The sequence below is a fragment of the Amphiprion ocellaris genome, chromosome 8, assembly GCF_022539595.1.
Source record: "Amphiprion ocellaris isolate individual 3 ecotype Okinawa chromosome 8, ASM2253959v1, whole genome shotgun sequence".
Classification (NCBI taxonomy): Eukaryota; Metazoa; Chordata; class Actinopteri; family Pomacentridae; genus Amphiprion; species Amphiprion ocellaris.
This window is the reverse complement of record NC_072773.1, coordinates 34,308,054-34,334,263: the sequence shown is the minus strand read 5'-3', so window position 1 is coordinate 34,334,263 and position 26,210 is coordinate 34,308,054. Positions and strand designations below refer to the sequence as shown.

General features: G+C 38.5%; 2 protein-coding genes across 2 annotated transcripts; both read left to right on the top strand.

The window, feature by feature from the left end:
• Window positions 1-235: 235 nt before the first annotated feature.
• exosc10 (exosome component 10) lies at window positions 236-11,835 on the top strand. The gene is made up of 25 exons (XM_023266970.3): window positions 236-418; window positions 1,462-1,598; window positions 1,695-1,818; window positions 1,906-2,010; window positions 2,206-2,365; window positions 2,458-2,566; window positions 2,654-2,729; window positions 2,818-2,928; window positions 3,098-3,241; window positions 4,599-4,789; window positions 4,929-5,085; window positions 5,292-5,440; window positions 5,602-5,652; window positions 5,762-5,873; window positions 5,987-6,034; window positions 6,567-6,642; window positions 6,724-6,833; window positions 6,919-7,011; window positions 7,102-7,170; window positions 7,270-7,375; window positions 7,464-7,537; window positions 10,832-11,012; window positions 11,129-11,193; window positions 11,301-11,377; window positions 11,468-11,835. The coding sequence occupies exons 1-25, from the start codon at window positions 296-298 to the stop codon at window positions 11,496-11,498; spliced, it is 2,679 nt and encodes an 892-aa protein (XP_023122738.2). The 5' UTR covers window positions 236-295; the 3' UTR covers window positions 11,499-11,835.
• Window positions 11,836-18,057: 6,222 nt separating this feature from the next.
• srm (spermidine synthase) lies at window positions 18,058-23,142 on the top strand. The gene is made up of 8 exons (XM_023266986.3): window positions 18,058-18,257; window positions 19,724-19,844; window positions 19,953-20,045; window positions 20,131-20,284; window positions 20,382-20,465; window positions 20,728-20,873; window positions 21,020-21,142; window positions 22,112-23,142. Exons 1-8 carry the CDS (start codon window positions 18,127-18,129, stop codon window positions 22,127-22,129), a joined length of 870 nt encoding a protein of 289 aa, XP_023122754.1. The 5' UTR covers window positions 18,058-18,126; the 3' UTR covers window positions 22,130-23,142.
• The last annotated feature ends 3,068 nt before the right edge of the window (window positions 23,143-26,210 follow it).

Genomic DNA, 26,210 nt, shown 5'->3' with positions numbered 1-26,210 from the left:
ATGCTGGTGTGACCACAGTGCACACGTCTGATGTTGCTCACAGTGGTCCAAGGGACGCTCAGGGAGTTTGTGTGTTTGCTCACACTCAGGAAAAATTAGAGGGAACATTGGTCATGTACTAGTAATATTTCCAGGACAAACTGAATGTAATTATTGTGCGGCCTGTTCCACTCCGCGCCTCCAGGGGGCGCCGCTTCTCCTCCAGCCTCCTTCCCCACAGCTCAGAGGAAAACACACCGAAAAGAAGACGCTGCTTCCCGTCGCACACATGTACACAGCAGCGCTGAGGTAGAGGATGAAGTCTACAAAGAACCGATATTCTGCAAACAGCTGCCGTCAAGACAGTAATTCAGAAACAAACGAGGAGGAAAATGGCGAACTGTGTCCCGGTTTCAAAGACGTGGACGCCTTCGTTAAAGTAGGTGAACTAACCGAGCCGGACTCAGGCTAACAGTCTGGGGGGCAACGTGGATGAGCTGGTTGGCTCCGAGCTGGAACTCAGTCAACTTTCAAGAAAATGTGTTAGTAGGAAGCACAAACAGCCAACAGTTGAGACAAGAGCTGGTTAAACGCTTATTCTGGTCATTTCCAACTTACTGTTGGACATTATGGCCCATCCCCTTTGCTTGCTATCTTAAAAATGTAGCATTATCAAGCTAAATATGGATTTACTGTAGTAGCTGTCTGACTGAATATTGGACTAATTTAGAATAATGGAATGACTTTTGGCATTAAAGCTAGTTAAGTTACCCCTTAAAGTAATGGCCATTACCTGGAGAACATCAAGCTAATATACAAATAAAATCTGTCGTAAGATTGTTGTTTATAAATCATTTTAGAAATATTGCTTGAAAGTAATTATTTAAAATGTTACCAATGCATATTCACTTATTTCACTAGTTACTTATTTAAAAATATATTCATATAAAATCAACTAAGGCTGCAACTAACAATTTCATTGTAAATTCATCTGCTCATCATTTTGTAGAATCATCAGCTAGTTGTTTGGTCTATAAATGTTAAACTATTGTTTTCTAAAGCCAAGATGATGTCCTCAAATATCTCATTTTGTCTACAACCCATACATATTTTGTTTACTTTCATTGAGGAGGAGAGAAACCACACACAAAAAAAAAATCAAAGTTAAAGGCAGGAATCAGACTTTTCTTGCCTCAAAACTTACTTCAACTTTAATTTTCAGAGTAGTTGGTGATTAATTTTAGAGCTGACAACAATAGTTTGTCAATCATTGCAGCTCTAAAATCAACAAAATATAACTATGCAGCTGCCGTAATCGACATTGGAGGAATTACCTTCCTGTTCTGAATACCTCAGTATGACATAAACAAAGATAATGTTGCATGTTCTGTCTGTGCCCTTATTTTTTTTTATATCGCTCCTTGTAATTATGTCGAAGATATTTTTAAAAGTATAAAACGAACAGCCCTCTTTCCTCTGCAGTATGGACTGGGTGCAGTATTATCAGCCACCAAAGCATCTGCTGGCTTACCTCAGGCTGGAGATGAATATGATTTCTACAGGAGCTTCCCAGGCTTCCAGGAGTTTTGTGAAAGTCAAGGAGATGGGCTCTTGCACTGGTGAGTACCCAGTATGTTATTTCTTCCTTTGAGTTTCAGTCGAGCTTCTGTGTCTCTGTGAACCTCTAAGTGTTTATTCTTTTCACTTCATGGTAGCATGAGTCAAATAATGCAACACCACGGCTGCAGATCTCACGTCAGAGACCAGAACAAGCTGACGGGGCTGGAGGAGAGGTTCGATTTGGTGGTGGACTCGAATGATGTCATCCTCGAGCGAGCGGTATGACCTGTAGCTCTAAAGTTAAAAAAAATTCTTTATGAAGACGTCTCTGCAGTCCAACTGAGTTCTTGAGTCTTATTTTCCCAGGGCATTCTGCTTGATGAAGCTGATGGGGTGAACAGGAACCAGCAACCTGTCATGCCTGCAGGGTTCCAGCCTCCAAAAATTGTCGTTTCCAGCTGGAATCGCAAGGTTGGCTAATTAACCTCTCCGCTCTTATACTGCAGATGCCAGTCTCAGTTTTGGGTCACATTCAAGCTGAAACATTCTGTGCCAGTCCTGGCGTTCCGTGTCTTAATGCACCCAAAATGTTTTATGAAATACTTGAGAAATGTTCGAACCATTGCTTCATACCTTTTGGTTGAACAGAATGCTTTCATTGAACAGGGCCCGGGCTCTGGCAGTCGTTCTGAGACGTTCCGACTGCTCCACGCCAAGAATGTCACCAGACCTCAGCTGAAATTCAAGGAAAGGATTGATAACAGCAACACACCGTTTATTCCCAAGATCTTCATCAAGCCCAATGCAAGAAAGCCACTTCCAGCATGTAAGACGTCTCGTGGTCTTAACATGACTTTTGTCTTAGTTTTAACACTTTAACACATCCAACTTATTTGCTATCTCGCTGTTCAATTGTAGATTTCACCAACAAACAAATACGGAAAGAGAGGCCTGAAGACCTCGATGTCCCAGCTGCCCTGGCTGACCTCATTCATCAGCAAAGAACTCAAGAACATGTTGATGACATGTAAGTCTTGTCTTCTCCATAATACTTACATTTTGTCTTTTGCTATTTCTTGTGATGCTTTTAACCTTGGGATGTTTTTCCATGTAGGTTTGCACACCCGTACCAGTATGAACTGGACCATCTTTCAACACAAGAAAAACTTCTATCCAAGCCAGAGCCTCAGGTAACATCATTATATACAGAGAACCTATGGTATGAACCTGTTGTTATTGTTGGTTAAGCTTCTGCCTAATCTGTGGATTTATTTTCAGATGTACAAACCAATGGCTGAGACCAAGTTCTCCTTCATTGATTCACTGGAAGATCTGGTTGCCCTGAATGAGAAGCTGTGCAAATTGTCTGAATTTGCAGTGGATCTTGAGGTACAAAGATCATAAACGTGATCTGGTTCAATCCGCACAAACATGCCAAACAACAGATGGTCCCTTTGTGAGGCCTGTGATGTTGAAATGTTGTCAGGCATTGATTCATTTGATCATTTTTGAGTTAGCTGTCTCGACTGTTTTGTTGACACTTTGCTCTCCATCGCAGCACCACTCCTACAGGAGCTTCCTCGGCCTCACCTGTCTGATGCAGATCTCCACCAGAGAAGAGGATTTCATCATCGACACCTTGGAGCTCCGCAGTGAGATGTACATCCTGAACGAGGCCTTCACTGACCCGTCTATTGTGAAGGTAATGAAACTGCTCCTCACATCATTTCTTGCTGTATCTTGTTCCGTGACTCGAGCTGTCTGAAGGGAAGATGAGATTACGTGTTTGATTAGATTTGTTTTCAGGTGAGCGACTGCACAGTCTGTGGTTGTTTTTTTTTTTTCAACAGAAGTGCTCATCCTTTTTTTTCTTCATCAAATCTTGATAACTCTCAGATACAGTTTCATAACTGAATGTGAAGAGCAACGTGACTCACGTTTTAAATAAACATCTTCCATACTAAGTCACTTGTTTGAAAATATAGTCTACTGTTCAAAATTTTGGGGTCACTTAGAAATGTCCTTATTTTTGAAAGAAAATACTTTTTTTTCAATGAAGATAACATTAAATGAATGATAAATCCAGTGTAGACATCGTTCATGTGCTAAATGACTATTCTAGCTGGAAACAGATGATTTTTAATGGAATATCTCCATAGAGGTACAGATGAACATTTCCAGCAACCATCACTCCTGTGTTCTAATGCTACATTGTGTTAGCTAATGGTGTTTAAAGGCTAATTGGTGATTAGAAAACCCTTGTGTATTTATGTTAGCACATGATTAAAAATGTGAGTTTTCATTTAAAACATGGAAATGTCTGTGTGACCCCGAACTTTTGAACAGCAGTGTAAATTAAGATGAACGTCAGCTGTAGAGATCCATTTAATCAGTCTTGCAGAGCCGCCTCCTGGTTCAACTTTGAACTACAGTGTATACAGTAGTTGTGTGACCATTAAGTTTTATAATGCAGTGGGCTGTTATAGCACATAGTTTAGTGGGGTTTTTAAGTTTTATTTTCATTTAAGTGGTTTAGATAATTACACTGAGACATTTAAAGAACACCTGGTTGTTTGGACTGTAGTCTGTTTAATGAAGCTGTGTCCATCCCATTTCCAAATGTAAATAATGAGAATGGACTTACAATAGCGTCAACGGATTATGTATTTTTAATTCTTCATGAAATAATTCCTAGTGGAATTAGAAATAGCCTAAAGAAGGAAAATTCTACCAGTGTAGTAAATATTTTAAGTTTGTAAAGTAGTTAGAGGTGTCTTAGATGAGTTTCAGACTTGTTAAATGAAGCTGGCAGGTGTCCTCTGGTGTGTGGGAGCTGCTGTGACTCACACACTGCAGGACACCTGTGAAAAATTGTGGTGTGTGGGCTTGAACAACTGAACCGTTTGTGAAAAAGATCCAAATGGAAAAATGTCACAGGGAGTGTCTCCGCTTTTTAATATTTTTAGTTCAAATGAATCTAATTATTAATTTTTATTAAACAAGCTGCTACCTTACTAGAGTGGTTTCAGCTGAAATCTGTCACATTTTCTCCTTCTCAGGTGTTTCATGGTGCAGACTCTGACATTGAGTGGCTCCAGAGGGACTTTGGCTTGTATGTTGTCAACCTTTTTGACACGCATCAGGCAAGCAGAGCTCTCAACCTGGCCAGACATTCCCTTGACCACTTGCTCAAACACTTCTGCAGTGTGGACTCAGACAAACGCTACCAGCTGGCTGACTGGAGGATTCGGTATGTTGATAGCTGGCTCATATTACGTACATTTCCTTTTATTCTCTTTACAGGTGATTCTTTTGTTTTTCAGGTTATTTGTATCATTGTAAACTGTGCAAAGCTGAAATAACAATTCCTCTGTAACATGTTCTTGTAGCCCCCTGCCAGACGAGATGGTCCAGTACGCCCGGACAGACACCCACTACCTCCTTTACATCTACGACTGTGTGAAGGTGCAGCTACTGGACTTTAACCACAGCCAACCTGGACTGCTACAGTCTGTCTGGAATAAGAGCAAAGACATTTCCCTGAAGGTGTGCACAAATCTCACTTTACTTTTTACTCCATAAAGATTGAAATGACACTTAAAAATCTACCTTAATAGCCCCTTTCAATCCTAATAATTCCACGTTTTCTTTAGTGCTGCCACATTTTAACATTCTCCACATCATAATCTCCTGCTTTTTCTGACGTTGGTCACGATTCACTGTGTGTGTCCCCCACCTCTGCTTCCAAACAGAAATATGTGAAGCCTATATACACAGAGGAGTCGTATTTGGAGCTGCAGAGGAAGCAGAAAAAGTCTTTAAACACCCAGCAGCTCACTGCCTTCAGACTGCTGTTCGCCTGGAGGGACAAGCTGGCCAGGCAGGAGGATGAAAGCACCGGGTAGGCTGCTTGGAACTGAATGGACTGGCTGTTCCTTAACTCTGCTGTTTCCATATTTATACTTTATGTCCTGCCAGATTTTGCTTGTGACAATCTCCCTGCATTCATTGTCTACGGCGTGTTCCTCGACATGTTTAATAGGGCGGTATTTGTGTTTTTAGGTTTGTCTTGCCCACACATATGATGAACAAAATATCAGAAGAGCTTCCCAAGTAAGTCGGCTAGATTTGCCACTTAAATTTTTATTAATTTTAGGTATTAATTGTCCTTTCGGTGCAGACGATTTTAGTGTTTTTATTCCTAAATTCGTCCCATCTTCAGAGAGCCTCAGGGCATCATCGCCTGCTGTAACCCTGTTCCCCCGCTGGTGAGGCAGCAGGTCAATGAGCTCCATTTGTTGGTGCAGCAAGCCAGGGAAATGCCCCTCCTTAAGGTAAGGAAACATGGCCTACACCAGTGATGTTTTTTTTTTTCTCATTTATGTCAATTCAGTGTTAGTGTTGTCATTTGTCATTCAAAGTAAATGCTGCAGTGTTTTGTACACAGGCGGAGATAGCGGCTCAAAAGACCAAAGGACTCACACCCATAAAAAAGGTTAGCACAAATCTGATTACGCCACATGGAATGCCGTGGTCCCTCGCCATATCATGGTTCATTTTTTGCAGTCTCGTATCGCAGATTTTTTGCTATATGTGTGGATTTTGCAGTATTTAGGTATTTTTATATTTTTATTATCGTGGTGAGCTGCGTAGAAGAACGACACTGGAGAAAGGATATCTGCCTTTTATACACTTCACCAAACTAACTAGGCTGACTAAAGCACAAAACACAAACACTAATAACACTGTAAGACTAACATGAACCACAGTAATGACATTTAAACCCCCAACATCCCCAACTCTCATGGTACATTGCAGCACAACAGGTCAGTCACTCTGCGATCGCTGCATTATTATATAATAAAATAAATATGGTCGCTACTTTGCAGATTTTCGTCTATCGCAGGGGAAGCTCTGGAACGTAACCCCAGCGATAGATGAGGGACCACTGTATTCAGTTTTTGATTTCAGCAGTTGAAGAAACCACAACTCGGCTAACATTTCTGTGATTATGTGTAATTTTCCAGCCAGAGGTCATGTTGTTTGGTCCTCATGACACATCCAGGGTTTCTGAGAGCGATCTCCTACACCTGTCTCCTGGTGGTAAGCTCGATGCTCATGCATGTTGTGCATCATACAAAAGTACAACAGTCCACTAAGTCTTGTATTGATGTACGCTTTCAGAATTGCCAGTTAAACAAGGGATGCTCTTCTCGGAGGATGAGCACAAAATGGACATCGACGTACAGAAAACAAGTGGCCTCCTGGCACCAGCTAAAATCACACTATTTCAGGTATAGATCAGCTTTTAATGTGTTCAGATAGTCGACTTGTGTGCTATTGTGATGCATATTGTGAGAACTCTGCTTTATTTTGAAGGAGGTGGAAACAAAAGATGCCCAAAAGTCGCTCTCTGTGGCTCAAATGAAAGCCAGACAGATCACAGAGTCTTTTCAGAACCCTTTCAGAATGGTAAGACATGACCAAAGACTAACCCTCATTAGTGACTGCATTTTGTGCACCCCGACACAAAGTCATTTTTGTGTACCGTTGGGTTTTCAGTATTTACCCTCTAAGGATGTGCACGTCAACAAGAACGCCAAGTTTGATCCGTCTTCAAAAATATTTGAGGTAATCAAAGAGCTCCATTCATTGATCCCCATCCAGGCGTATTTGTGTTGACCTCCTTTCTGTTTAAATGCTCATAATTGTACCGTATCTGCCTGACAGATCAGTAAAAGATGGAAACTGCAGAGTATTGAACAGCAGCAGAAGGAGATGGAGGCTAAGAAGAAAGCCAAGGAGGAAGCAAAGGAACAAGCGAGAAAAGCGACAGGTAATGGGGCTTAAATTGCTCTGAGATGACACTTACATGCTTCAAGTTTTGCCCCTCATTAGGTTTTTTTTAATGCTAATTTCCACAGAGGAAAGAAACAAGGCTAAACAGAGCTATCAGGAGTCTCTCCAGAACGTCGTCACAGTGCGCCAGCAAGCAGCGGTGAGTCATTTGCTCTCTCATCCTTCCGTTTCCTTTTTTCCTCTTCAGATGGGCTTTGCACTCTGTCAACTTTTCTGTTGATGTCCCTTCTGGGAAAGTACAAATTTCCTGAAAAACATGAGTTCTATTCACCCAAGAGCCTGACATGGAATATTAAAGATAGTACATTAATAGCAGGTTTAACCCTCTGCAGTGCCCCCCATTTTCTCTGGATGCAGTAGGGTTTTTTGTACGTCAGTATGGTGACTCACAGGCGAGTGAACCAGTGCGTCCAGTCTGCAGCACCAGCATCATAGTGGCCTTTTAATATTTATATCTGTCGTATGATGTGCCTGGGGAAGAACAACGCACAGCGTGGGGCTGGAGAATTAGAGACATGTCTTCTACTCATCAAACACTTTTCTTACCTCCTGGGGAGCAACAATTGCTGCTTTTTGCCCAAAAGCCCACTTCCTTTTAGATCCGTCCCTCAGGGGTGTTGCTTTACACCCGCTCGGTCACTCATGAATGTTTTTGCCACCGCTCTGTGTTTCCGCTTTGTTTCAAATACTTGGACAAACGTTTCAAGCCTTTATCTTTTGTCCACACTGCAGAAGAACAGAAATAATGGTCGCCACCGTTTAACTCTCTCGCAGTAGAACCGTTTTCCCGGCTGCCGTTTACTGTCTGGGGCTCGAGCCATCATTCTAATCCATTGTGTGATGACTGACTCACTGAGAACTTGGTTTTCAGGCACTCCCTGCTGAAATGGCGGCTTCAAATAAGCATGTTGGCACCGTCTGGTGGCATGCATCATAGTCAGAATTGTTGGCAGCGGCACTTGAAAGTAAGAGTTGTCAACCTGCCAACTGCAGGCAAATATTGGCTGTTCCGACTCGCTGTCAGTTTCAGCCAAACGTTGGCAGGGAACTTTTCTAGTCTTATTACAGTTTGAAAGAAGAGAGCTTTGTAGTTTTTCAGAGCTACTCCTACACTAATATTGTGATTGATGTTATCAAAATTTGTGTGCTACGATCTGGTGTTCTCTAACAGTTACGTGAAATATCAATTAATTAGTTAGATGTGATATTGTCATGAAGCTACCACATTATCCACAAAACTGTTGGCTGGAAATGAATGATAGAAGTCTACATTTTAACTTAAAGCACATGCACAACAAACATTTAACATGGACAAAGAAAAGAGTATTTTATATTGTTAGATTTTCTTTAGGGCTGGGCACTGAATTAACGCCGACAATTATTTTAACAAGCGTTAATACAGATTTTTTTTATTATTATTATGAAAGTCCGTTGCTCACTGGCTCTGAATACAGACTAACCATGGAACACAGGAGGCTGGATGTTGATCAGGGCTTGGGATGGACGTCATCACGTCTCACCCTAACTAACAGTGGAGGGAGGCTTCGGTAGAGTGGTTGGACGCAGCGTGGGGGAGAAATAGAGATAAACAAGACAAGCTAACCAATGCCACAGCGAAGTTGTTAGCTATAGGCTGGATTTAGATGAGTAGCGTGAAAGATGTGAGTCTGCGGAAGGTTCTTAAGATCGTAACGAATGACGGCACATATGAGCCTCAACCTGCATCGACTGTTTCTGCTGCTCCCTGATGAAAGAAAAATGTTTCTGCTGGTACCTGTTCAGAAAAAAAGTAAAAACACAGATTTTTAAATCTTAACTTGCTGTTGCTGGGAAGGTTCCTGTTCTAATGTTGTGATCGTGGCTCTGGACTCTGAGGGTTTTTCTATAACAAACCAGATAAAACATTAATGCCCTTGCAGTGGCAAATAGCTTTGGTTTGATTTGATTACATTAATGTTTAGGTTAAGATTTACAAGAAATATTTTAACTGCTACTGTGTAAAGGGAAGACTGCTGTTAAAAAGCACTTTATTTGTTCACAGTGTTTGCAAACCAAATGTTACTGTATTTTTGTTCATTGGCAGTACTTTAAAATAAAAGTACAGAATATATTACTTTTACATTCATTACTTAATTTCATGTATAACAGTGTGATTCATCGCGACTAAAAACTTTAATCGTTGCCCAGCACTAATTTTTTCTTTTTTTACATCTGTTCAGATAACTGAAGGCCTTTGACATGACATTTAACAAAACACTTTGTTGGAAGAAAAACAGTGATATTGATATTTAAGTTGATATTTAACACATTAATTCAGGTGGTGCCATCACCTCTGTTCTCTCATACATAGCAATGATTGATAACCAGCTCAACCTTTTCTTATAATTATGACACTTTTCCATAATTACATCGACATTTTCAGATCCAGAACATGAAATTCATGTCATTTTATTGAGATCTTTCCTTGTAATTAGGACATAGTGAGTCATTATTACAAGATAAGATCTTCAAATTGTTTTTTCTTTTGTCTAGCTACACTTCCGTATAGCTAGACTGATGGTTACAGATTAAAATAATTCTCTGTAGATGTCTCATGACACCAAACACTGTTGGAAAAGAATTAGATTCTGCAAAATTATGGAGCAAAATGAAAAATTCAACCTATAGATGGCAGCAAAAGCTTCCAACTTCAGGTTGTTTGATCACTAATGAGTCGATATAAAGCTGACTTGGGAAGGTTAGTAGGTTTGTCAACTAAGCCTGCAACACAGGAAGAGAAAATACGTTTGACAGAAACTAACATTGCATGAAATTAGGTTTATGATTCCCCTTTAATGCTCCTTAGTGTTTGTGTTTTGTGCCATAAAAACTAAGTCTGCAGAATAATGGAACCTCCAGAATATTAAAATATAAAGAGAGCTGTCTGCAGAGATCTTGAAAAATTCATTATATAGAGACTATCTCTGCTGGAGTGATGGAAAAAACTCGCTGCTGAAAGGTAGAGTCAAAGAACCATGGAGTGTAATGTGTTACATGACTGCATTACAGAACATTTTAATTAAATAAATGACAAATTCAAGCTCAGATTTCTCTTCCACACCTTCAAAGATAAATCAGGAACAGAAAAATCCAACAAAAACAAATAAAAATTGGTCATATATTACCATAAATGCTGTCAGTGGACTGCTCAGGGTTTAGACTGAAAGGAAAACCAAAGCAGCAGCAGATTTAGGTAGTCAGGTCACTAGACTCTCAAGTGAAATGAAAACCATGTCCAGACGGTGTGTGAGATTCTTCTGAAGTCTGCTTAAATCATCCAGCTCTGTGGATTATCTCGTTAGTTTGACTCAGTGGCTGCATTTGCATTTACTTTCACTGAACTGTCAACTCTTTGTTTTGCACAGACTATAATGTTAATGATATGTTTCATTAGGAATCTGCAAAAAGTGGTGGAAAAAAAAGGGAGAGGGTTGACGGTGAGGTTGGAGAGTTGACTCCCAAACCCAGTAAGAAGCTGATGAAATCTGCAGAGAAGCCCCAGAAGACAGAAGCGACTCCCCAAGAGAGCTTCAAGCCCTTCGACTATAGTCAGTCAGACCTCAAAGTCTTTGCAGGTATGCATGTGTGATTTATTTTTCTTCTTCTTTTTATACATTTCACACGTAGCTGCTATTTTTTTAGTTGCGTTATAAAAAGGAATTCAAATCCGTACATTCTTTTCCTTTTACAGGCACCAAATCAAAGGACAGCACACAGTTTGATCCAAATCGTCAAGATGAGGGATTTAAGAAGAAGGTTTTTGCTTGTTTAATATGTTTTTTATTGAAAAAAGTTTTTTTTTATTGAAAAAAGATAGATTTTTTAAGTTCTTAATAAATGTAAATCTTTTTTTTTTCCAACAGAAATTTCCAAAGGGGCAAAAAAACAACTCTGCAGCTGGAAACCGCAGTATGTCCTTCCTGGCTGGAAAGTCAGATCGGTAAATATATTGACTACACAGAGGTGTCTTTACCTATGCAAATTCAAACATCCTAGTTTGCTAACTGTTCTGTCTTTTCCTTCCCTTCAGAGGATTCCGGCATAACTGGCCCAAAAGATAGACTCTCTCCGATGCTATTTTCTTTCTTTTTAAATTTTTCATCCTTCAGTTTCCTTGTTTTTTCCTTTGCAAGTAAAAGTCAGTATTTCAGAATTTAATGAGCTTCAAATTGTATTTTTTTTCCATCTTCAGAGCAGTTTACTGTAAATATGTGGAAGCACAGACCTCTTTATTAAAGATGATTTTAGAGGAAAAGGTTCTTGCCTAATCTTTTGATCAGACTGGTGGAACAGTATAAATATAGAAATGTCATTTTCATTACTGACACTAGGATAATAGGATAACAGGGTTCAGCTTCACTTTAACTCAGAACATTAAAAACATTGTGTGAACTACGACCTGTATGTGCTGTTAAGTGAAAATATCATAACAGAGGATTCGTGTTCGTGTATTTTGATAAAACGCCACCTTAGCTTCAAACCAACATCATTTATTCTATATCAAGGGAGTCAAACGTGGCGACTTTGTAAAGTCTAAAAATTACAGAGAAGACATTAACTGCAGATTGTAATTTAATAAAACTATGAATTTAAAATAATTTCTAGACCTTGAGAAGCTGTTTTGATCATAAAATACTAGATTGCTCATGGTTCTTTTGTCATTTTGTGACTCATTTTTGTAATATTGTCTTTTTTGTTGTTTTTTTTTGTCTGACTTTGTTGTTTGCCTCATGTTTTTGCCATTCTGTTTCCTTTTTGTCTCACTTGTTTGTCTTTTTTGTCATTTTGTTTCTCACTTTTGTCATTTTTTGTCTCGTTTTCAGCGTTTTGTGTCTTTTTTTGTCTCACTTGTCATTTCTCCATTTTTTTGTCGCTTTGTAAGTTTTTTGTCAAATTCTTTCATCTGTTTTGTTTCGTGTCGGTCTCATTTTTTGTCGTTTAGTGTCTCGTTTTTGTCATTTTGCATGTCATTTTTGTAGTATTTTGTCCTGTTTTTGTTGTGTTTTGTCTTTTTTGTCAGACTTTTGTCATTTTAATCATAAAATACTATATCATTCAGTTCCAGATAGCTGTGACTAGATGTCATGTTCCTTTGTAGAAACACTCTGATGTGTAAGTTGTAATGTGTAAATTATAAACTGAGGCATAATATTGTTGAAATTTAACTTACTTTTCTTGAGAAATTTCACTGCATTCATGATGTTTTGTAAAAAGATAATTCCTTAAATGTGAACATTTTCAAAACGTACCATTTTGCACCAAAACAAAGTAAAAGTTTGGAGTTGTGGTTATTTATAGGTTATTATGCTGTGATTTTACTGGTCTGGCCCACTTAAGATCAAATTGGGCTGAATGTGGAACCTGAACTAAAATGAGTTTGACACCCCTGCTCTATATTTTCAAAGAATGTGAAAACATTAACGTTACACTAACGTGTGATTGTTTTAAAAGTATGGGTTTTGTGATGCTTCTATAACCCAGTCTACTAGATTTGGGATCGTGCCTGTAGGGGTTTCCTCCCATTCGTTTCTGAAATGTATTGAAAATCTGTAGCATTATCTCTGAGTCCCATTCAGACTCCTGTCCATTACTTTAACGCCCTTTCTGTAGGTTGCCCTGCTCCAAATCCATTCACCTGCTCCAGCTGCTAATTCACAAGACAGGCAGCTATATCCCGACTTCAACCAAAAAAATGACCTTTTCTTTCCGGTTCTTTTACAACTCAGCCGCCCTTACCTGTTCATTACAGAACTGATTGTAAAATCATTATGGCCTGACACCTGAATCTATACCCAATATGCTTCCATTTTTATCAGCCAGACACATACCTCAGCCAGCTTTTCTAAACTCTGAGTTCATTCCAAATCACTAATCTGTCCTTAGTCTGCATTGTGGTTCACAAATGAAGTTTACATGACTTCTCAAATTGTTTGAAAGCAAGTTAACACTAAAGTCTCTTGGGTTAATGTTCTGTGACATTGTTAAACTTTTATTTTTCCATCACTGATGTATAACACTAAGTAACTGCCTTGGCGTGAAACTAAACTTTTACATTTCTGAACTGCTGGTGGGGTTCGTTTACAGACTTTAGAGCTTCCTCATTCCTTGGAAGTAACTGCCACCTTTGTTTAAGCAGCAAGTCTTGTGTATACAGACAAACGAAAGCAAATATTCACAGTAAACTAGTCTAACGCTAAATATAGTTTATTGTACACATTAGCCTAAGTAGGGTAAACAGACAGCAACCACAGGGGAAAATTTGGGGCTCAAAATGGACATTTAACAAACAAAAAGATTGACTGAAAGCTGTTTAAGGAGGTAATCCCTCACATTGTGATTTCATTGTCTGCACCACAGAAAACCTCCCCAGGAATTAGCCTGATTCTGAAACCCGGTGAGCGTTTACGACCCTGTCTTCATTCCAGATCTGGATGATATACTGCAGCACCTAACCACTGTTCTAAACCTGTAGTGATTAAAGCCTATCCTTTTTTCTTCACAGTAAATCTTGAGAATATGAGTTTCATGAAGGCTTTTTGGTTATTGGCTGGTTCTGGTAACTAGGGTCTTATATATGCTGACAGTGTGTCTAAGTGAACCTGCACCAATAATAATCATGTATTGAACCAAACTGCAGCCTCTATGGTTTATTTTGCACCTGACAGTTCCAAATTAGTCTTTACTGTTGCCTCTAAATTCAGTTGACAGTTGACAAGTTTGCCCTGTTTGCTTACATTTTGGCTTACTTTACCCTGCAGATATAAGGCTCTCTGTTATGCAAGCATTAGATACTGTGCAAACTTCCACAATGAACTGTAAACTGAACACCTCCACACACGACCTGTACCACATTATAAATACATATATCATGAAGTATAACAATCTAAGAAGGATAAGTTCTCCGTGAGACTCCATTCAGAGCTGCTCATGATCGCATTTAATTTATCATTTGATTGTTTGGTTATCGCTGAACTTGAACCATTATCAGCTGAATAGTGCAAGTTTTGATATTCCACATTTTTTTTTTAAGCAAATTGTCATTAAATTGTAGATGTTCAAGTTTCAGTTTTTCTTGAAGATGTTGGCTTGACACTAAAGGTTTGTTATGCAGTTTGAGTCGATCAAAAACAGTCTTCACACGGGCCAGCTGTGGAAAAATGAATCAACCCAAATGAAATGACTGCTATTGACCATTTTTAACACAGTAAAAATTCAGACTGTACTAGTTTCATTCCTGCATGCTGATTCTGGTTGACTCAGGTTACTTGTCTGGTCACTTAACCCTCCTGTTGTTCTCATTTACAGGCACCAAAAAATCCAAAAATTCAGCAAAAAAATTCCCCAAATTTCTGAAAATTTGCAGAACCTTCAGGTAGAAAATTTCAATAATTCCTTAAAAGTTTCCATTAAAAGTTGTATTTTAAAAAATCCCCCAAATTTGACAAGAAAATTCTAGTAAATATTTTCCAAAAATGAGTAAAAATCTTCCAAAAAATCCTAAAAATATCTAAAGTGATTCCATACATATCAGTAAAACTTTTAATATTTTCTTCAAGAACATTCACATAAGGATTTTTTTGTGAATGTTCTCAAGAAACATTTTTAACATTTCCTTTTTTCCCATCAAAAAATGTTCAAAGATTTCCCAAAAATATTGAAAATGTGGACATCAGAAATTTCACTGTGATTTTTGTTTTCCCACATTTTCAAACTTTAAAACGGGTCAATTTCGACCCACACGATCACACGAGGATTAACTGCAAGAATAATCACATCTGGGCCCACATGACAAGATGTACAGGGATATCAGTGATGGCTGCATTTCACTTAGAGGCGTGTCCTGCTTTTGTGCATTCATGGTCACAACTTTCATGACTTACTGGGACACTATAAGGAAGTGAGCCATCATTAATCCCTAAAGTCAAAATATCTGCCATGAAAAATGTCATGATGACACTAAACTGGAGCTAATGTTTGATTAGATTCTTCCTGGCTTGCCTTAACGAGTCTGACTTGTTTGCTTACCTTTTGCTTGATTTTATTCTCACCTTCCACCTTAAGGAACAGAACAGTCTCGATAGGAACTGTCGACATTTCGACTATTCAGAATCGCACATTTAAAGCTCTGCTCATGTTTTGCCAGTTGGTCCATTTTACAGCTTTTCTGGCATTTTCTAACAAGTACATAATTAAATACTTGTTAGATTTGGCTTCAATGTTTGCAAGATTGAAAGTTTGTTCTTGACTTAGATTTAACAAACTCAAAAAAGGACAACAATAAAACAACTCATGAAAATCTCACCACAAATGGCCATGGTGGAAATACAATTATCCAAATGAATGAACAACTGTCAGGCTTTTTGAGATTAGCTTTCTCTACTTTATGCTTTTTTGGTGAAATCGTTCAGTTTGTGTACACATGCCGAACTGAAACCATTTTAGGACATGAGGGGAATATTTGCATTCTATTTGGAAGGTTTTTAGGAAAAGAAACTAGTTAAATAGCTGTCAGATGAATAAAGTGAAATGAAATGTATTGAAGCAAAAATATAAAGCAGCAAACAATTTAAATACTTAAGTATAGTACACGTACCCTGAAATGATACTGTATTGGAGTAAATGTACAAAGTTACATGCCACCGCTGACGGATTTACTCTTAAGGCTTAAATGTGAAAATATGCATTTTAAGTATTACAAATGAGACGCCACCACATTTGTGATGCACACTGTGAACTCTGGGATAGTTTCCCTTTCGTTTCCACCGGTCATACCAAACTTTCACAGTCTAATTCATAAATATATTTATGTATTTATTTTTGCAGAAGCCTGGTGATTTTTTTTATTTTTTATTTTTTTTTGCACTCAGTGTGTCCAACTTGGACGCTACAACATTACAAACTGGTGTTTGTGTCCAACTGAAAAAACTGAACTTCTGAGAAAATAATGATACAAACTGCCACTTTCACAACATCACATAGCATCTGCTGCACTGTGAAAATTGAATCATTTACCAAGAAAAACAGGACTGGAGACAGCACTCAAGAAAACCCAGCACCAAACCGAAACTGGTGACAGTTAAGACTCAGAAAACTGACAGATTAAAGAATGTATATACTAAACATAAATATATATGCTGCATGTAACACTGTATTAAATTATATCCTTTCTTGTAACATAGAGGAAAATGTATTTGTCCTTCCAACAACAGAATGGACATTATAAATTACCCAAGTATGCATTATATTGGACATAATAACCAGCAGGTAGAAAGTTGGATCATAGAGCAGAAATCAAAAGTCAGTAACAAGTCACAAATTGGTCAAGCAGAGTTAATGAGGTTGTCAAACGCTTGTTGAGTGTTGTCCCAATCTTCCTGAAGGACTTGGTAAAGTCGGTGGACCTTTTAGGGGACAGGATCAAATTATCAGACACAACCATCCAGAGAATCAAGGGGCAGATTGTCTGTGGTAACATGCTGCCTAAAAAGATTTCTTAGATGACAAATGGTGGAGCTGTGAACATTCAGCTCCTAACTAACACACCAGCATCCAGCAAGCCAACAGTTTCAATCAATCAAAGTTTATTTGTATAACCCTTTGCAATAGCCCAAAGGTGACCAAAGTGCTTCACAGTAAAAAAAAAACACAAGAAAATAACAGTAACTTAAAGCAGGACAAACATTCACACTCACACTCACACCTATGGGTAAAATTAAAATAATAATTAATAATAACAATCAATTAACATCAGCATATATATATATATATATATATATATATATATATATATATATATATATATATATATATATATATATATATATATATTGGGAGGGGGGTAAATACAAAAGTACAATAAAACTAAAAATAAAGATAAACATCTTTCACATGTACAGATGTGATATGATGAATATACATAAAGATATGCACAGGTATGACATGATGTATTTTTTAATAACTTTTTCCTTAAGTCAGAATGAGGACCAGTTGCATGCTGCATTTCAGGTTGTTGGTTTTTTTTTTTTGTTTTTTTTTTTACTATTTTATGACTTGCACCAATTCTTTTTTTCAGTAAAACTTGCAAGAATTAAAAAAAAGTCCTAAATTTCGTCGACTAGTAAACTGATACACTATATCCACCTCTTTCTTCTTGTACAGACAACAAAAATAAACCAATATCGTTTATGATATTAGATTAAATATTCATATAAAAAGTATAGGAAGCCATGTCCATGGCCACTTTCACACTTGTTTATAAGGCTAACGAGGGGTAGACAGATTTGATTAATTTCTCCTAATCAAAGAGAGACGTACGCATGAAAATATTATTCTCTGAGAAAACGGATTTACTTAAAAAAGAAAAAAAAAGAAACAGAAACGCACTTTCTGGTCTCTTGCTGGCTGGTTTGCGCAGGCGCAGTGACACGACGCCGTCGGCCTCCTCGGCTCGTGCTGCAGGGCGGGGCCAAGCGCAGAGCTGTCGCTGTGAAAGTCAAACAAACTATACAAGAACCGGCGAATCCTCGCACGCCATTGGTCCGCGTAACGGCGAGTCGGCTACGTCAGTGGCGTCCGGTTCATTATAATGCGAGGCAGCAAGTTTAGCTGTGAGGCTACGGCTTTGTGGTAAGTTGTCACATTGCCTCACTTCAAACACGTTAGTGTCACTGTTGGCTGTGGGCAGCTGTAATGGATCACATAAAGGATGGCTGGTTTACGGAGTCGTGCACGTTATGGCCCGGCCAGGCGATGAGCCTCCAAGTAGAAGAAGTCCTCTACAACAAGAAGTCCAAGTTCCAAGATGTTATGGTCTTCAAGAGGTGAGTACTTTGAGCTTCATAACTTGGCTAATGTCGCTAGCTGATAGCTGGTAGCAGTGAATGGGCTTCAGCTGGTTAGTTAGGTACATGTGAGTGTTTCACGTTGCTTCAGGTAGCTCAAAAGAAGGGGCAGCTAAGATTGTAGCATTATTTCTTTACTTATTTGGACGGGACAGTGCATATTAATGAACGTACGATCTCATAATAGTTTACACAGGGTTGCAGTAAATACACCGAATTTAGCACAAGGCTAGTTTACAACCGTTGTTCCAAACATAAAAGAAAAACATACACGGATACAGACGTGTAGAAAACAGTATTCACTGATAGGGTGCTATTATTGTAGAAAAGTGCTTTCTAGACATAGCCTGTCATAAAGTGCATATGGTTAAAGTGCCTGTTTTTAAGATAAAATCTACTTTATTCATCCCGGAGGAAGTTATTTTGCCAGAGTACAATCAACAATGGTTGGTGGAATATACATAATTACACAGAAGTTAATAGTAAAACAGAAATAACAAACAATATAAAATACAAAATGCAAAATGTAAGTTTCTTAAAGTGTTTGTGTGAAGTGTCACAGTGTGTCAAGAGTCTTAAGTGTGTAAAGTGACTGTATACTAATACTAAAAACTAGAAAGATTATCAGAAAATGAACTGACCTGAAGTAAACTAAAAGTGCCTGAATTCCTCAATGTTCACAGGTTTGATTGTCAGTCAGTCACGTCTTATACTGGCTCTTAAAACTGACAAAAGTGGATCTTTCTCTGATAGCTGAAGGTAAAGTATTCCAGTTTGTGCAGCCTTTAATAGATAATGCATTCTGTGCAAAGGAGGACTCTCTAAACTTTGTACTACTAATGCCATTTTTCTTTTTGATAAAATCCCCCAGGGGCGGTGTGGCCAACCCGTTCACAGTCTTATAGATTAAACATGCACCTAGCATTAAACACTTTCCTCCGTGATGAATGAAGTAGATCTAATCTTATTCGGGGTAGCTCTGGAGACTGACTGTACACACAAGGTTTAACCAGAAACATGCTAACAACCTGTCTTTGGTTGGTGATCAATACCAGCACCTTCAGTCAGAAAATGATTCTCAGAGGTTTAGAAAGTCATTTATTCCAGCTGCTGTCAGATTTTAAAATGCACAAAAATGACTTTGCGTTTTTTATTTAGTTTTTATGGTTTTCAGTATTTATTCATTGTTCTTTTTAACTTATGTATGAAAGTGTGTGGTGTTATGAAACTGCTGTGGCACTGTCATTTCCTGCAAAGAATTATTAAAGGACCTCTCTATCTTGTTTTATTCAATGAATTGTAGCAAATGTGTGAGATATGTCCCTCCTACTGGAGTTCTGTAAATCATACTCTAGTTACGTAAACATACTGAGTTAGTTGGTTTAGCCTCAGGCTGCATGAGCTGTCAATTGTGCTTCATACTTTGCTGTAACATCCCTTTTCAGTAAAACCTATGGGAATGTCTTGGTGCTGGATGGAGTGATCCAGTGCACAGAGAGAGATGAGTTTGCCTATCAGGAAATGATTGCTAACCTCCCCCTGTGCAGTCATCCTTCCCCCAAGAAGGTATGACTCAGATTTACTGGCAAATTTATGAAGCTGTTGCACTATGAATGCATTCAGGATGACTGTCTGCACATTTGCCTCCTTTATTTCTTTTTTTTTCTTGTACAGGTTCTGATTATTGGTGGAGGAGATGGTGGAGTGCTCAGGGAAGTGGTAAAGAACCCCCTGGTGGAATCCGTGATTCTCTGTGAGATAGATGAGGTGGGAGCAACAGAGAGAGTTGCACTGGTTTATAGATTCCTCTCCAATGCTGCTCATGTCGTTGCTGCTGTTGTCTTCTCTGTAGGATGTCATTAACGTATCGAAGAAGTACCTCCCAGGAATGGCCAAAGGCTTTTTCAGTCCCAAGCTCACCCTCCATATCGGCGATGGCTTTGAATTCATGAAGCAGAACCAGGATGCTTTTGACATCATTATAACTGATTCCTCAGACCCAGTGGGTAAGTGCTTTTTAAAATCTTTATTTTAAATGTCATAGCAACTTTCTGTTCCATATTTTAGACTGTAGTCCCGTTCTGAGTTCTGTTTCTTTTGCAGGACCTGCTGAGAGTTTATTCAAAGAGTCTTACTATCAGCTGATGAAGGCAGCATTGACAAGTGGTGGAATTCTTTGCTCCCAGGGTTTGTTTATGTTTTATTACAGTTTATTTTGCAGTGAAAACTGGAGAAATAAAGGTGCATAGCGGAGTACAAGTCATATGCATATGGTTTTCAAGTCTACTAAAAGCAATTATTATTAATCATGGCAGTTATTAACTCCTGTTGAGCTTTTATGTTCATATTTTTATAGTCAACCTTCCAAATACGTCAAGATGGAGCGTTGTCAAAAGAAACAGACAGGAAATGAACACTCCTCTCTTCTGCTCTCGTGTCATTTTCGCAGGAGAGTGTCAGTGGCTCCATTTGGAGCTGATAAAGGAGATGCGAACCTTCTGCAAGACCCTATTCCCAGTGGTGGACTACGCCTACAGCACTATCCCAACTTATCCCAGCGGCCAAATTGGATTCATGCTCTGCAGTAAAAATCCTGTAAGTGCGTTTGTCATCCATCACACGCCTGATTGTTGTGGGGTTTCCTGTAAACTACAGCGGCGTATGGTAAAACCATTCCAATAACTTTTCCCTCTGATCAGTTCTGTCCAATTTACTGAAGTCCCATTTTACTTTCTAATTAGGAAACAAATTTCAAGGATCCAGTGAAAGCGCTGTCAAAAGAAGAAATGGAAAATATGAACCTTAAATATTACAATCCTGAAATTCACAAAGCATCATTCGTCCTCCCGGAGTTTGCCAGAAAGGTGAGTTGTTATGATGCATTTTTAATAGGGATGTCCGATAATATCAGCCCACCGATATTATTGGACCGATACTGGCAGAAAAATATAAGATCAATCAATTTCGTTATCGATTTTTTTTTTTTTTGCCTATCATGAAAACCGATAAAATAGTACCTGAATTTCACTGGCATTTACCGGCGCACAAATGATGGCATCATCGAACTATAGACTCATAGAGGGAGGGAGAGTGTGAACTGTTGTTTGAGACAATAATAAAAAACAAAAAATGAAAACCCATTTTTTCCATAACTTTAGTTTAAGTAGTTTTCTTATTTTGCACAGACAATGTTTACATTTGGAAAGTCTTGTTGCGGTCTAGCAGACTCCAGTGCATTACATCTGTTTACTCTACTTCAGTTCGTTTTCTGTTAATCTTTTTAGTTTTTAGTATTAGTATACAGTCAGTTTACACACTTCAGACACTTTACTTGACACACTTCAGCTCTTGACACACTGTGACACTTCACACAAACTCTGTTAGAAGCTTACATTTTCTACTTTGCATTTTGTACTTTATATTTGTTATTTCTATTTTACTACTAACCTCTGTGTGATTGCGTATATTCCACTAACCTTTGTTTATTGTACTCTGGCAAAATAGTTTCATCCGGGATGAATGAAGTAGCTCTTATCTTATCTTCAATGCGTCCAATGGGGCATCACAGTAAAATTAGTTATGATGTGTTAATTCCACAACAGGAGATATGTGATGTTACCTAAAATGAGTTAAATAACCCACATATATCCGTGTCGGTTGAGATCACAAGCTGAAAATGAGAGTTGGACAATATAAGTTACTGGCAAAAAAGACGGTATCGGACATCCCTAATTTTTTGTATTAGTTTGTAAACGGTATGCACTAGGGTGTAATTCCAAACTGTTATTGCGTAGTAGCTGCTTTTCACTCGCTGCCTTCTTAACCATTAACAGGTGCTCAGTGAAGCATGACCAGCAACAGCAGACCGCCACGTTCATCCTCTACCTGGCCCTCACACACACTGCAGATAAACTTCTACTACGCCTCCTCAACGTAGTTCAGCATTAACCAAGAGAGTTATCAGCTGTTGGGAATTTGCTGAGTTTTCCAGAAAAAGTGTTTATTTGATTCAGTGTTTCCTTTAAATCTTACACACTCTGTGTTTCTTTGTTTTTCTGACGTATTTTTACTGTCATCGTCTTATCAGCATTTTGTGTGGAGTAATTCGGTGGGCTGGGCCGAGTGGGATGAGCACCAAACCTGACCTCACTCTGAAACATTGTACTGTTGATTCTATTCACTGTATCTACACATTATGCAATATATTACATATGATATAGAGTATATATACTGTATATATGTGATGTATTGCTGCACATTTATTCAGAAATGTTTATCGGTTTGCGCTCAATGGAAGAATTACGCAGTGCGCCATCTGTCATGACTATTCAAAAATACTGATGTTTCCGCTACACATGAACCCTATAGTGCCTGAAATTGATTGTGTATTGCTGAAAAAGTAAACTTACTCTGTATCTTATCATAATGTACCAGACAAATGGTGACCTGGACAAATACTCAAGAATTAAATACCCCTTTAAAATATCACCAAGTGGAGATTAAGTAAAGTTGATTGGCTGAGATTGATACAAAAATTTAGTTTTCTGGTGTTAAAATGCAAATTAAGAGATGTCTTTTAAAATGTGAATTCGTTCTGCAGTTAGAAGTCGTGTATTGGGTATTGACCGCTGATAGTGAGTCTACATTCTGAGTCTTAGCGTAGGATGCCGTTAATTTCTCTCCCAGTGGAAATCTCATGTTTCAGTGTGGTTTGTTGAGCTAATGTCAAACATCGTATGTTAATACGTATTTGTTACTTAAGTCCACATCTGAATCTTTGTTGAGACGTAGTGTCATACCTGAGCGAAGAATTTGTGTTTTTATAAGAATTATGAACTGTAATAAATTAGTAACACAAAATGGGGATTTGGGATTTGTGGGCGTTTGATTCTTTGCACCAAAGCACAAGATCACAAGACGCAAGCTCCGTTTTATTTACATTTATTATCTTCCTTAAAAAATACTCCATGCTTGTTTCAACCTGGCTGCAGCACAATGGAAAAAATGCAGATTTTTGTTTCATATCAGCAGAAGCGATACGATGTGAGCATTGGCAGCATCAATTCTGAGGATTCTCTTCAACCTCGGGTATATATTGAGTTGGGAGGAATGCCATATTTAGATTACGGCCAAATATGGAGACAACTTGTCTGCTTCGTAACATCAGACTAAACATTATCTAATCTTAACCAAGTCATGTTTTCTTATAGCAGTTGTCTCTCTCTCTCGTGTATTTTCTTTTGCAGCATCTGCCTTTGTCAGGGTCAGATTAGGGACAGAGAGGGTCTGAATGAGCTCCCAGCCTCAGTTTGGGACAAGCAAATAGGAACAGAGATCAAAGGTGATAACTAGTAGGATCATTTGAGGTGATCTTTAGGTTCTACAACTTGATTTAAGGTGACTGTAGTTGACAGATGCAACCTGAACGATATTCTGGGATGTCTTCAGGTAACAGTTTCAAAGAAATACCTCAATAAGGGGAAAGAGTCGTTTTTCCTTCGCAAAGGTCTCTTGTCCAAAACTTGTCTTAAAGTCTTGCACTAATACTTACCTATTGTAGCATCACATTTCAGCCAAATGCAAACGAATACGTGTTGTTTATCAGCTGCTGTTCACTGCTGGTAGTCAGCTATTGATACAACCACCCTAACAGGGCCAGTTGATAGCTGAATTCTTCTCTTCTGTGGTTCCCCGATGGTGGAATGAGTTGCCAAACTCTATTCAATCTGCAGAGTCTCTCTCTGTCTTTAAGAAAAGACTTTTGCGCTTGATAGACTGAAAAAACCCCAAAAAATCCTGTTAGTCTGTAGACACTACAGTTCTATTGTGACTCTTGAACTTGTTTTGTGGATCTTATCCAGGTTGTTTCCTCCTGACTAGATCCTTGCTTGTGTTGTATCTACTCTCAGATGTACATTGCTTTGGATAAAAGCATTTGCTAAATGAAATTACAGAACTGTAGAACTATAAACACGGCCACATAGGTTCTGTTATTTGCAGTGTTTGTGTTTTTAAAGTGCAGCTTCCGTATTCACCCACAAGGTGGCATCATTGAATCTGTTTAGTTTCATTCAGTCTCATCTATTGTAGTAGCTGAAAATGAATGCATTTAAATTAAACTGGTGAGATTCTTTGAATTTCAACAAGAAGTCCCTCGGCTGCAGGAGTTCAGTGTTCAATGTTGCCGTTCAGTTGCATCAACTCCAGTTATTACTGTGTAAGACCTCACTTGTTTTCTATTAAAATGTGACCAACCTGCAACAATGCAGAACATTATTCTCATCCAGCTGATGCGGTGCTGTGTATTCTGTAAGGTTGTTTGTGCTGCTGAGTGCTCACACTGCAATGTAGAAAATGAAACATGTCCCCACTGACTCCACCAAACAAGTAGCCATGAATATTTAATTTGATGTTGGTGGTTTTTAATGATCATTTCTGCACTGAACTTGGAAGTTAATCTTTCAGAATTCTCCTGTTTCCTGTGCAGTGAATCAGACAGAATTACCCATTTATCGGTTGACAGCAAAGTCCTCAGATGATCTGTGAGTCAGTGTTTCTTAGTGATCCCTTTCAGATAGTTGTCGGGGTGGTGCCGGACCACGCCACAGAATGTCGTGAAAATGGAAACTTCCACGTGCATTAATAGAATCTGGGAGCACCTATGAGGCCGTCATGCTGACGTTTTTCACTGTTTGAAGTCTCTTACAGGCTCCACTGCAGATGCCTTTAAGGCAGCGAGGTTGTTGTAGATTCTTCAAACACACTGAATTGCCAATGTAACCGTTTCAACAGTAATCTTTGGATTGGCTTTGGGTCTTCTTCAGATCAGAAGAAAATACCCCAAAAAACTGTTCTGAGAGCGTGACGGATCCATTTGAACACGTCAAACACGACACATTGGAATAGAAGAACTGTATGTTCTCTGCCAGCAGCACGACAGTAAACCCAGTAAACGCTGTTAATTGTGCTATTTCAGCTGTATGTCATGGAGGTTTAAGGCAGCTTCTTAAACACGACAGTTTAATCTCTCTATATATATTCTTTTTACACCTTGGTGCTATCTAGCTACAAATACACCATTTATGTGTTAGAACTCTAAATATGAGACATGAAAGAATCCTTATGTAAGCTGCAGCATATGTTAACAGGATAATTTGCAGGTAAATTTGCATAAAGAACAGAAAAACACACTGTAATGCATTCTTTTTTGAAAATAATACAAGTTAAAGTTATATGCATCATAAATCAACATACAGAGCAACCCTTAAAAAAGTGCTGGGGAAAGTCTAAGAAATGAAGGTATTTAAACTTTTAATTGTGTGCTGGTGGCTGGAAACGGTTCCCAACTAACAGATTAGTCTATAGAATTTAAGGCGGCTGAAGAATACAATAAATCACAGTAGAATATACCAGACTCAGAGTCGTTGGTATTTGCAGAATGAGATTTTAGACATTAATATGACATATCAGTTAAACAGTTCTTGCAAACACATATTTCATGGACAAGTTGTGTGATTTTGTTCCCGTTAGTGAAATCAGTCTTTTATCCAAACCGACTTTTAGCATCTGTTTTGTTTGCATTTCAGAAATCTTCCACATACCACATGTTAACATGAACCAAAGTTAACCATCTGAGGAAGAATTGCTTGTTCGTATTGTTTCTTTTCTTTTTTTTTGTTCCGCTAGATGATGTGCATTTCCTGAAGACACCTCTCAAGTCAACAGGAGTGTCAGACCGCTCAATTGTAATCTGCAGGTGTCAAACGGACACAGAGAAGCACTGTGACGGGAATCAGATGTTGCCTGAAACACTGACCTGCGTTGGTGGCGTAAGATAAACCAGCTTATGGTCAATTTGTGTTCCTCTTAAACTCTTTTGATTGCTGCCACAGTGAAATGTGACCACTTTATTTTCAGTGTTAAAGCACATCC

Coding starts and splice junctions, on each gene's coding strand:
- exosc10 (XM_023266970.3), top strand. CDS start 296: ATGAAGTCTACAAAGAACCGATATTCTGCAAACAGCTGCCGTCAAGAC. Junction 3,242..4,598: donor CTGACCCGTCTATTGTGAAG/GTAATGAAACTG, acceptor TCTCCTTCTCAG/GTGTTTCATGGTGCAGACTC. Junction 7,171..7,269: donor CGTCTTCAAAAATATTTGAG/GTAATCAAAGAG, acceptor TCTGCCTGACAG/ATCAGTAAAAGATGGAAACT.
- srm (XM_023266986.3), top strand. CDS start 18,127: ATGGATCACATAAAGGATGGCTGGTTTACGGAGTCGTGCACGTTATGG. Junction 18,258..19,723: donor GATGTTATGGTCTTCAAGAG/GTGAGTACTTTG, acceptor ATCCCTTTTCAG/TAAAACCTATGGGAATGTCT. Junction 19,845..19,952: donor GTCATCCTTCCCCCAAGAAG/GTATGACTCAGA, acceptor TTTCTTGTACAG/GTTCTGATTATTGGTGGAGG.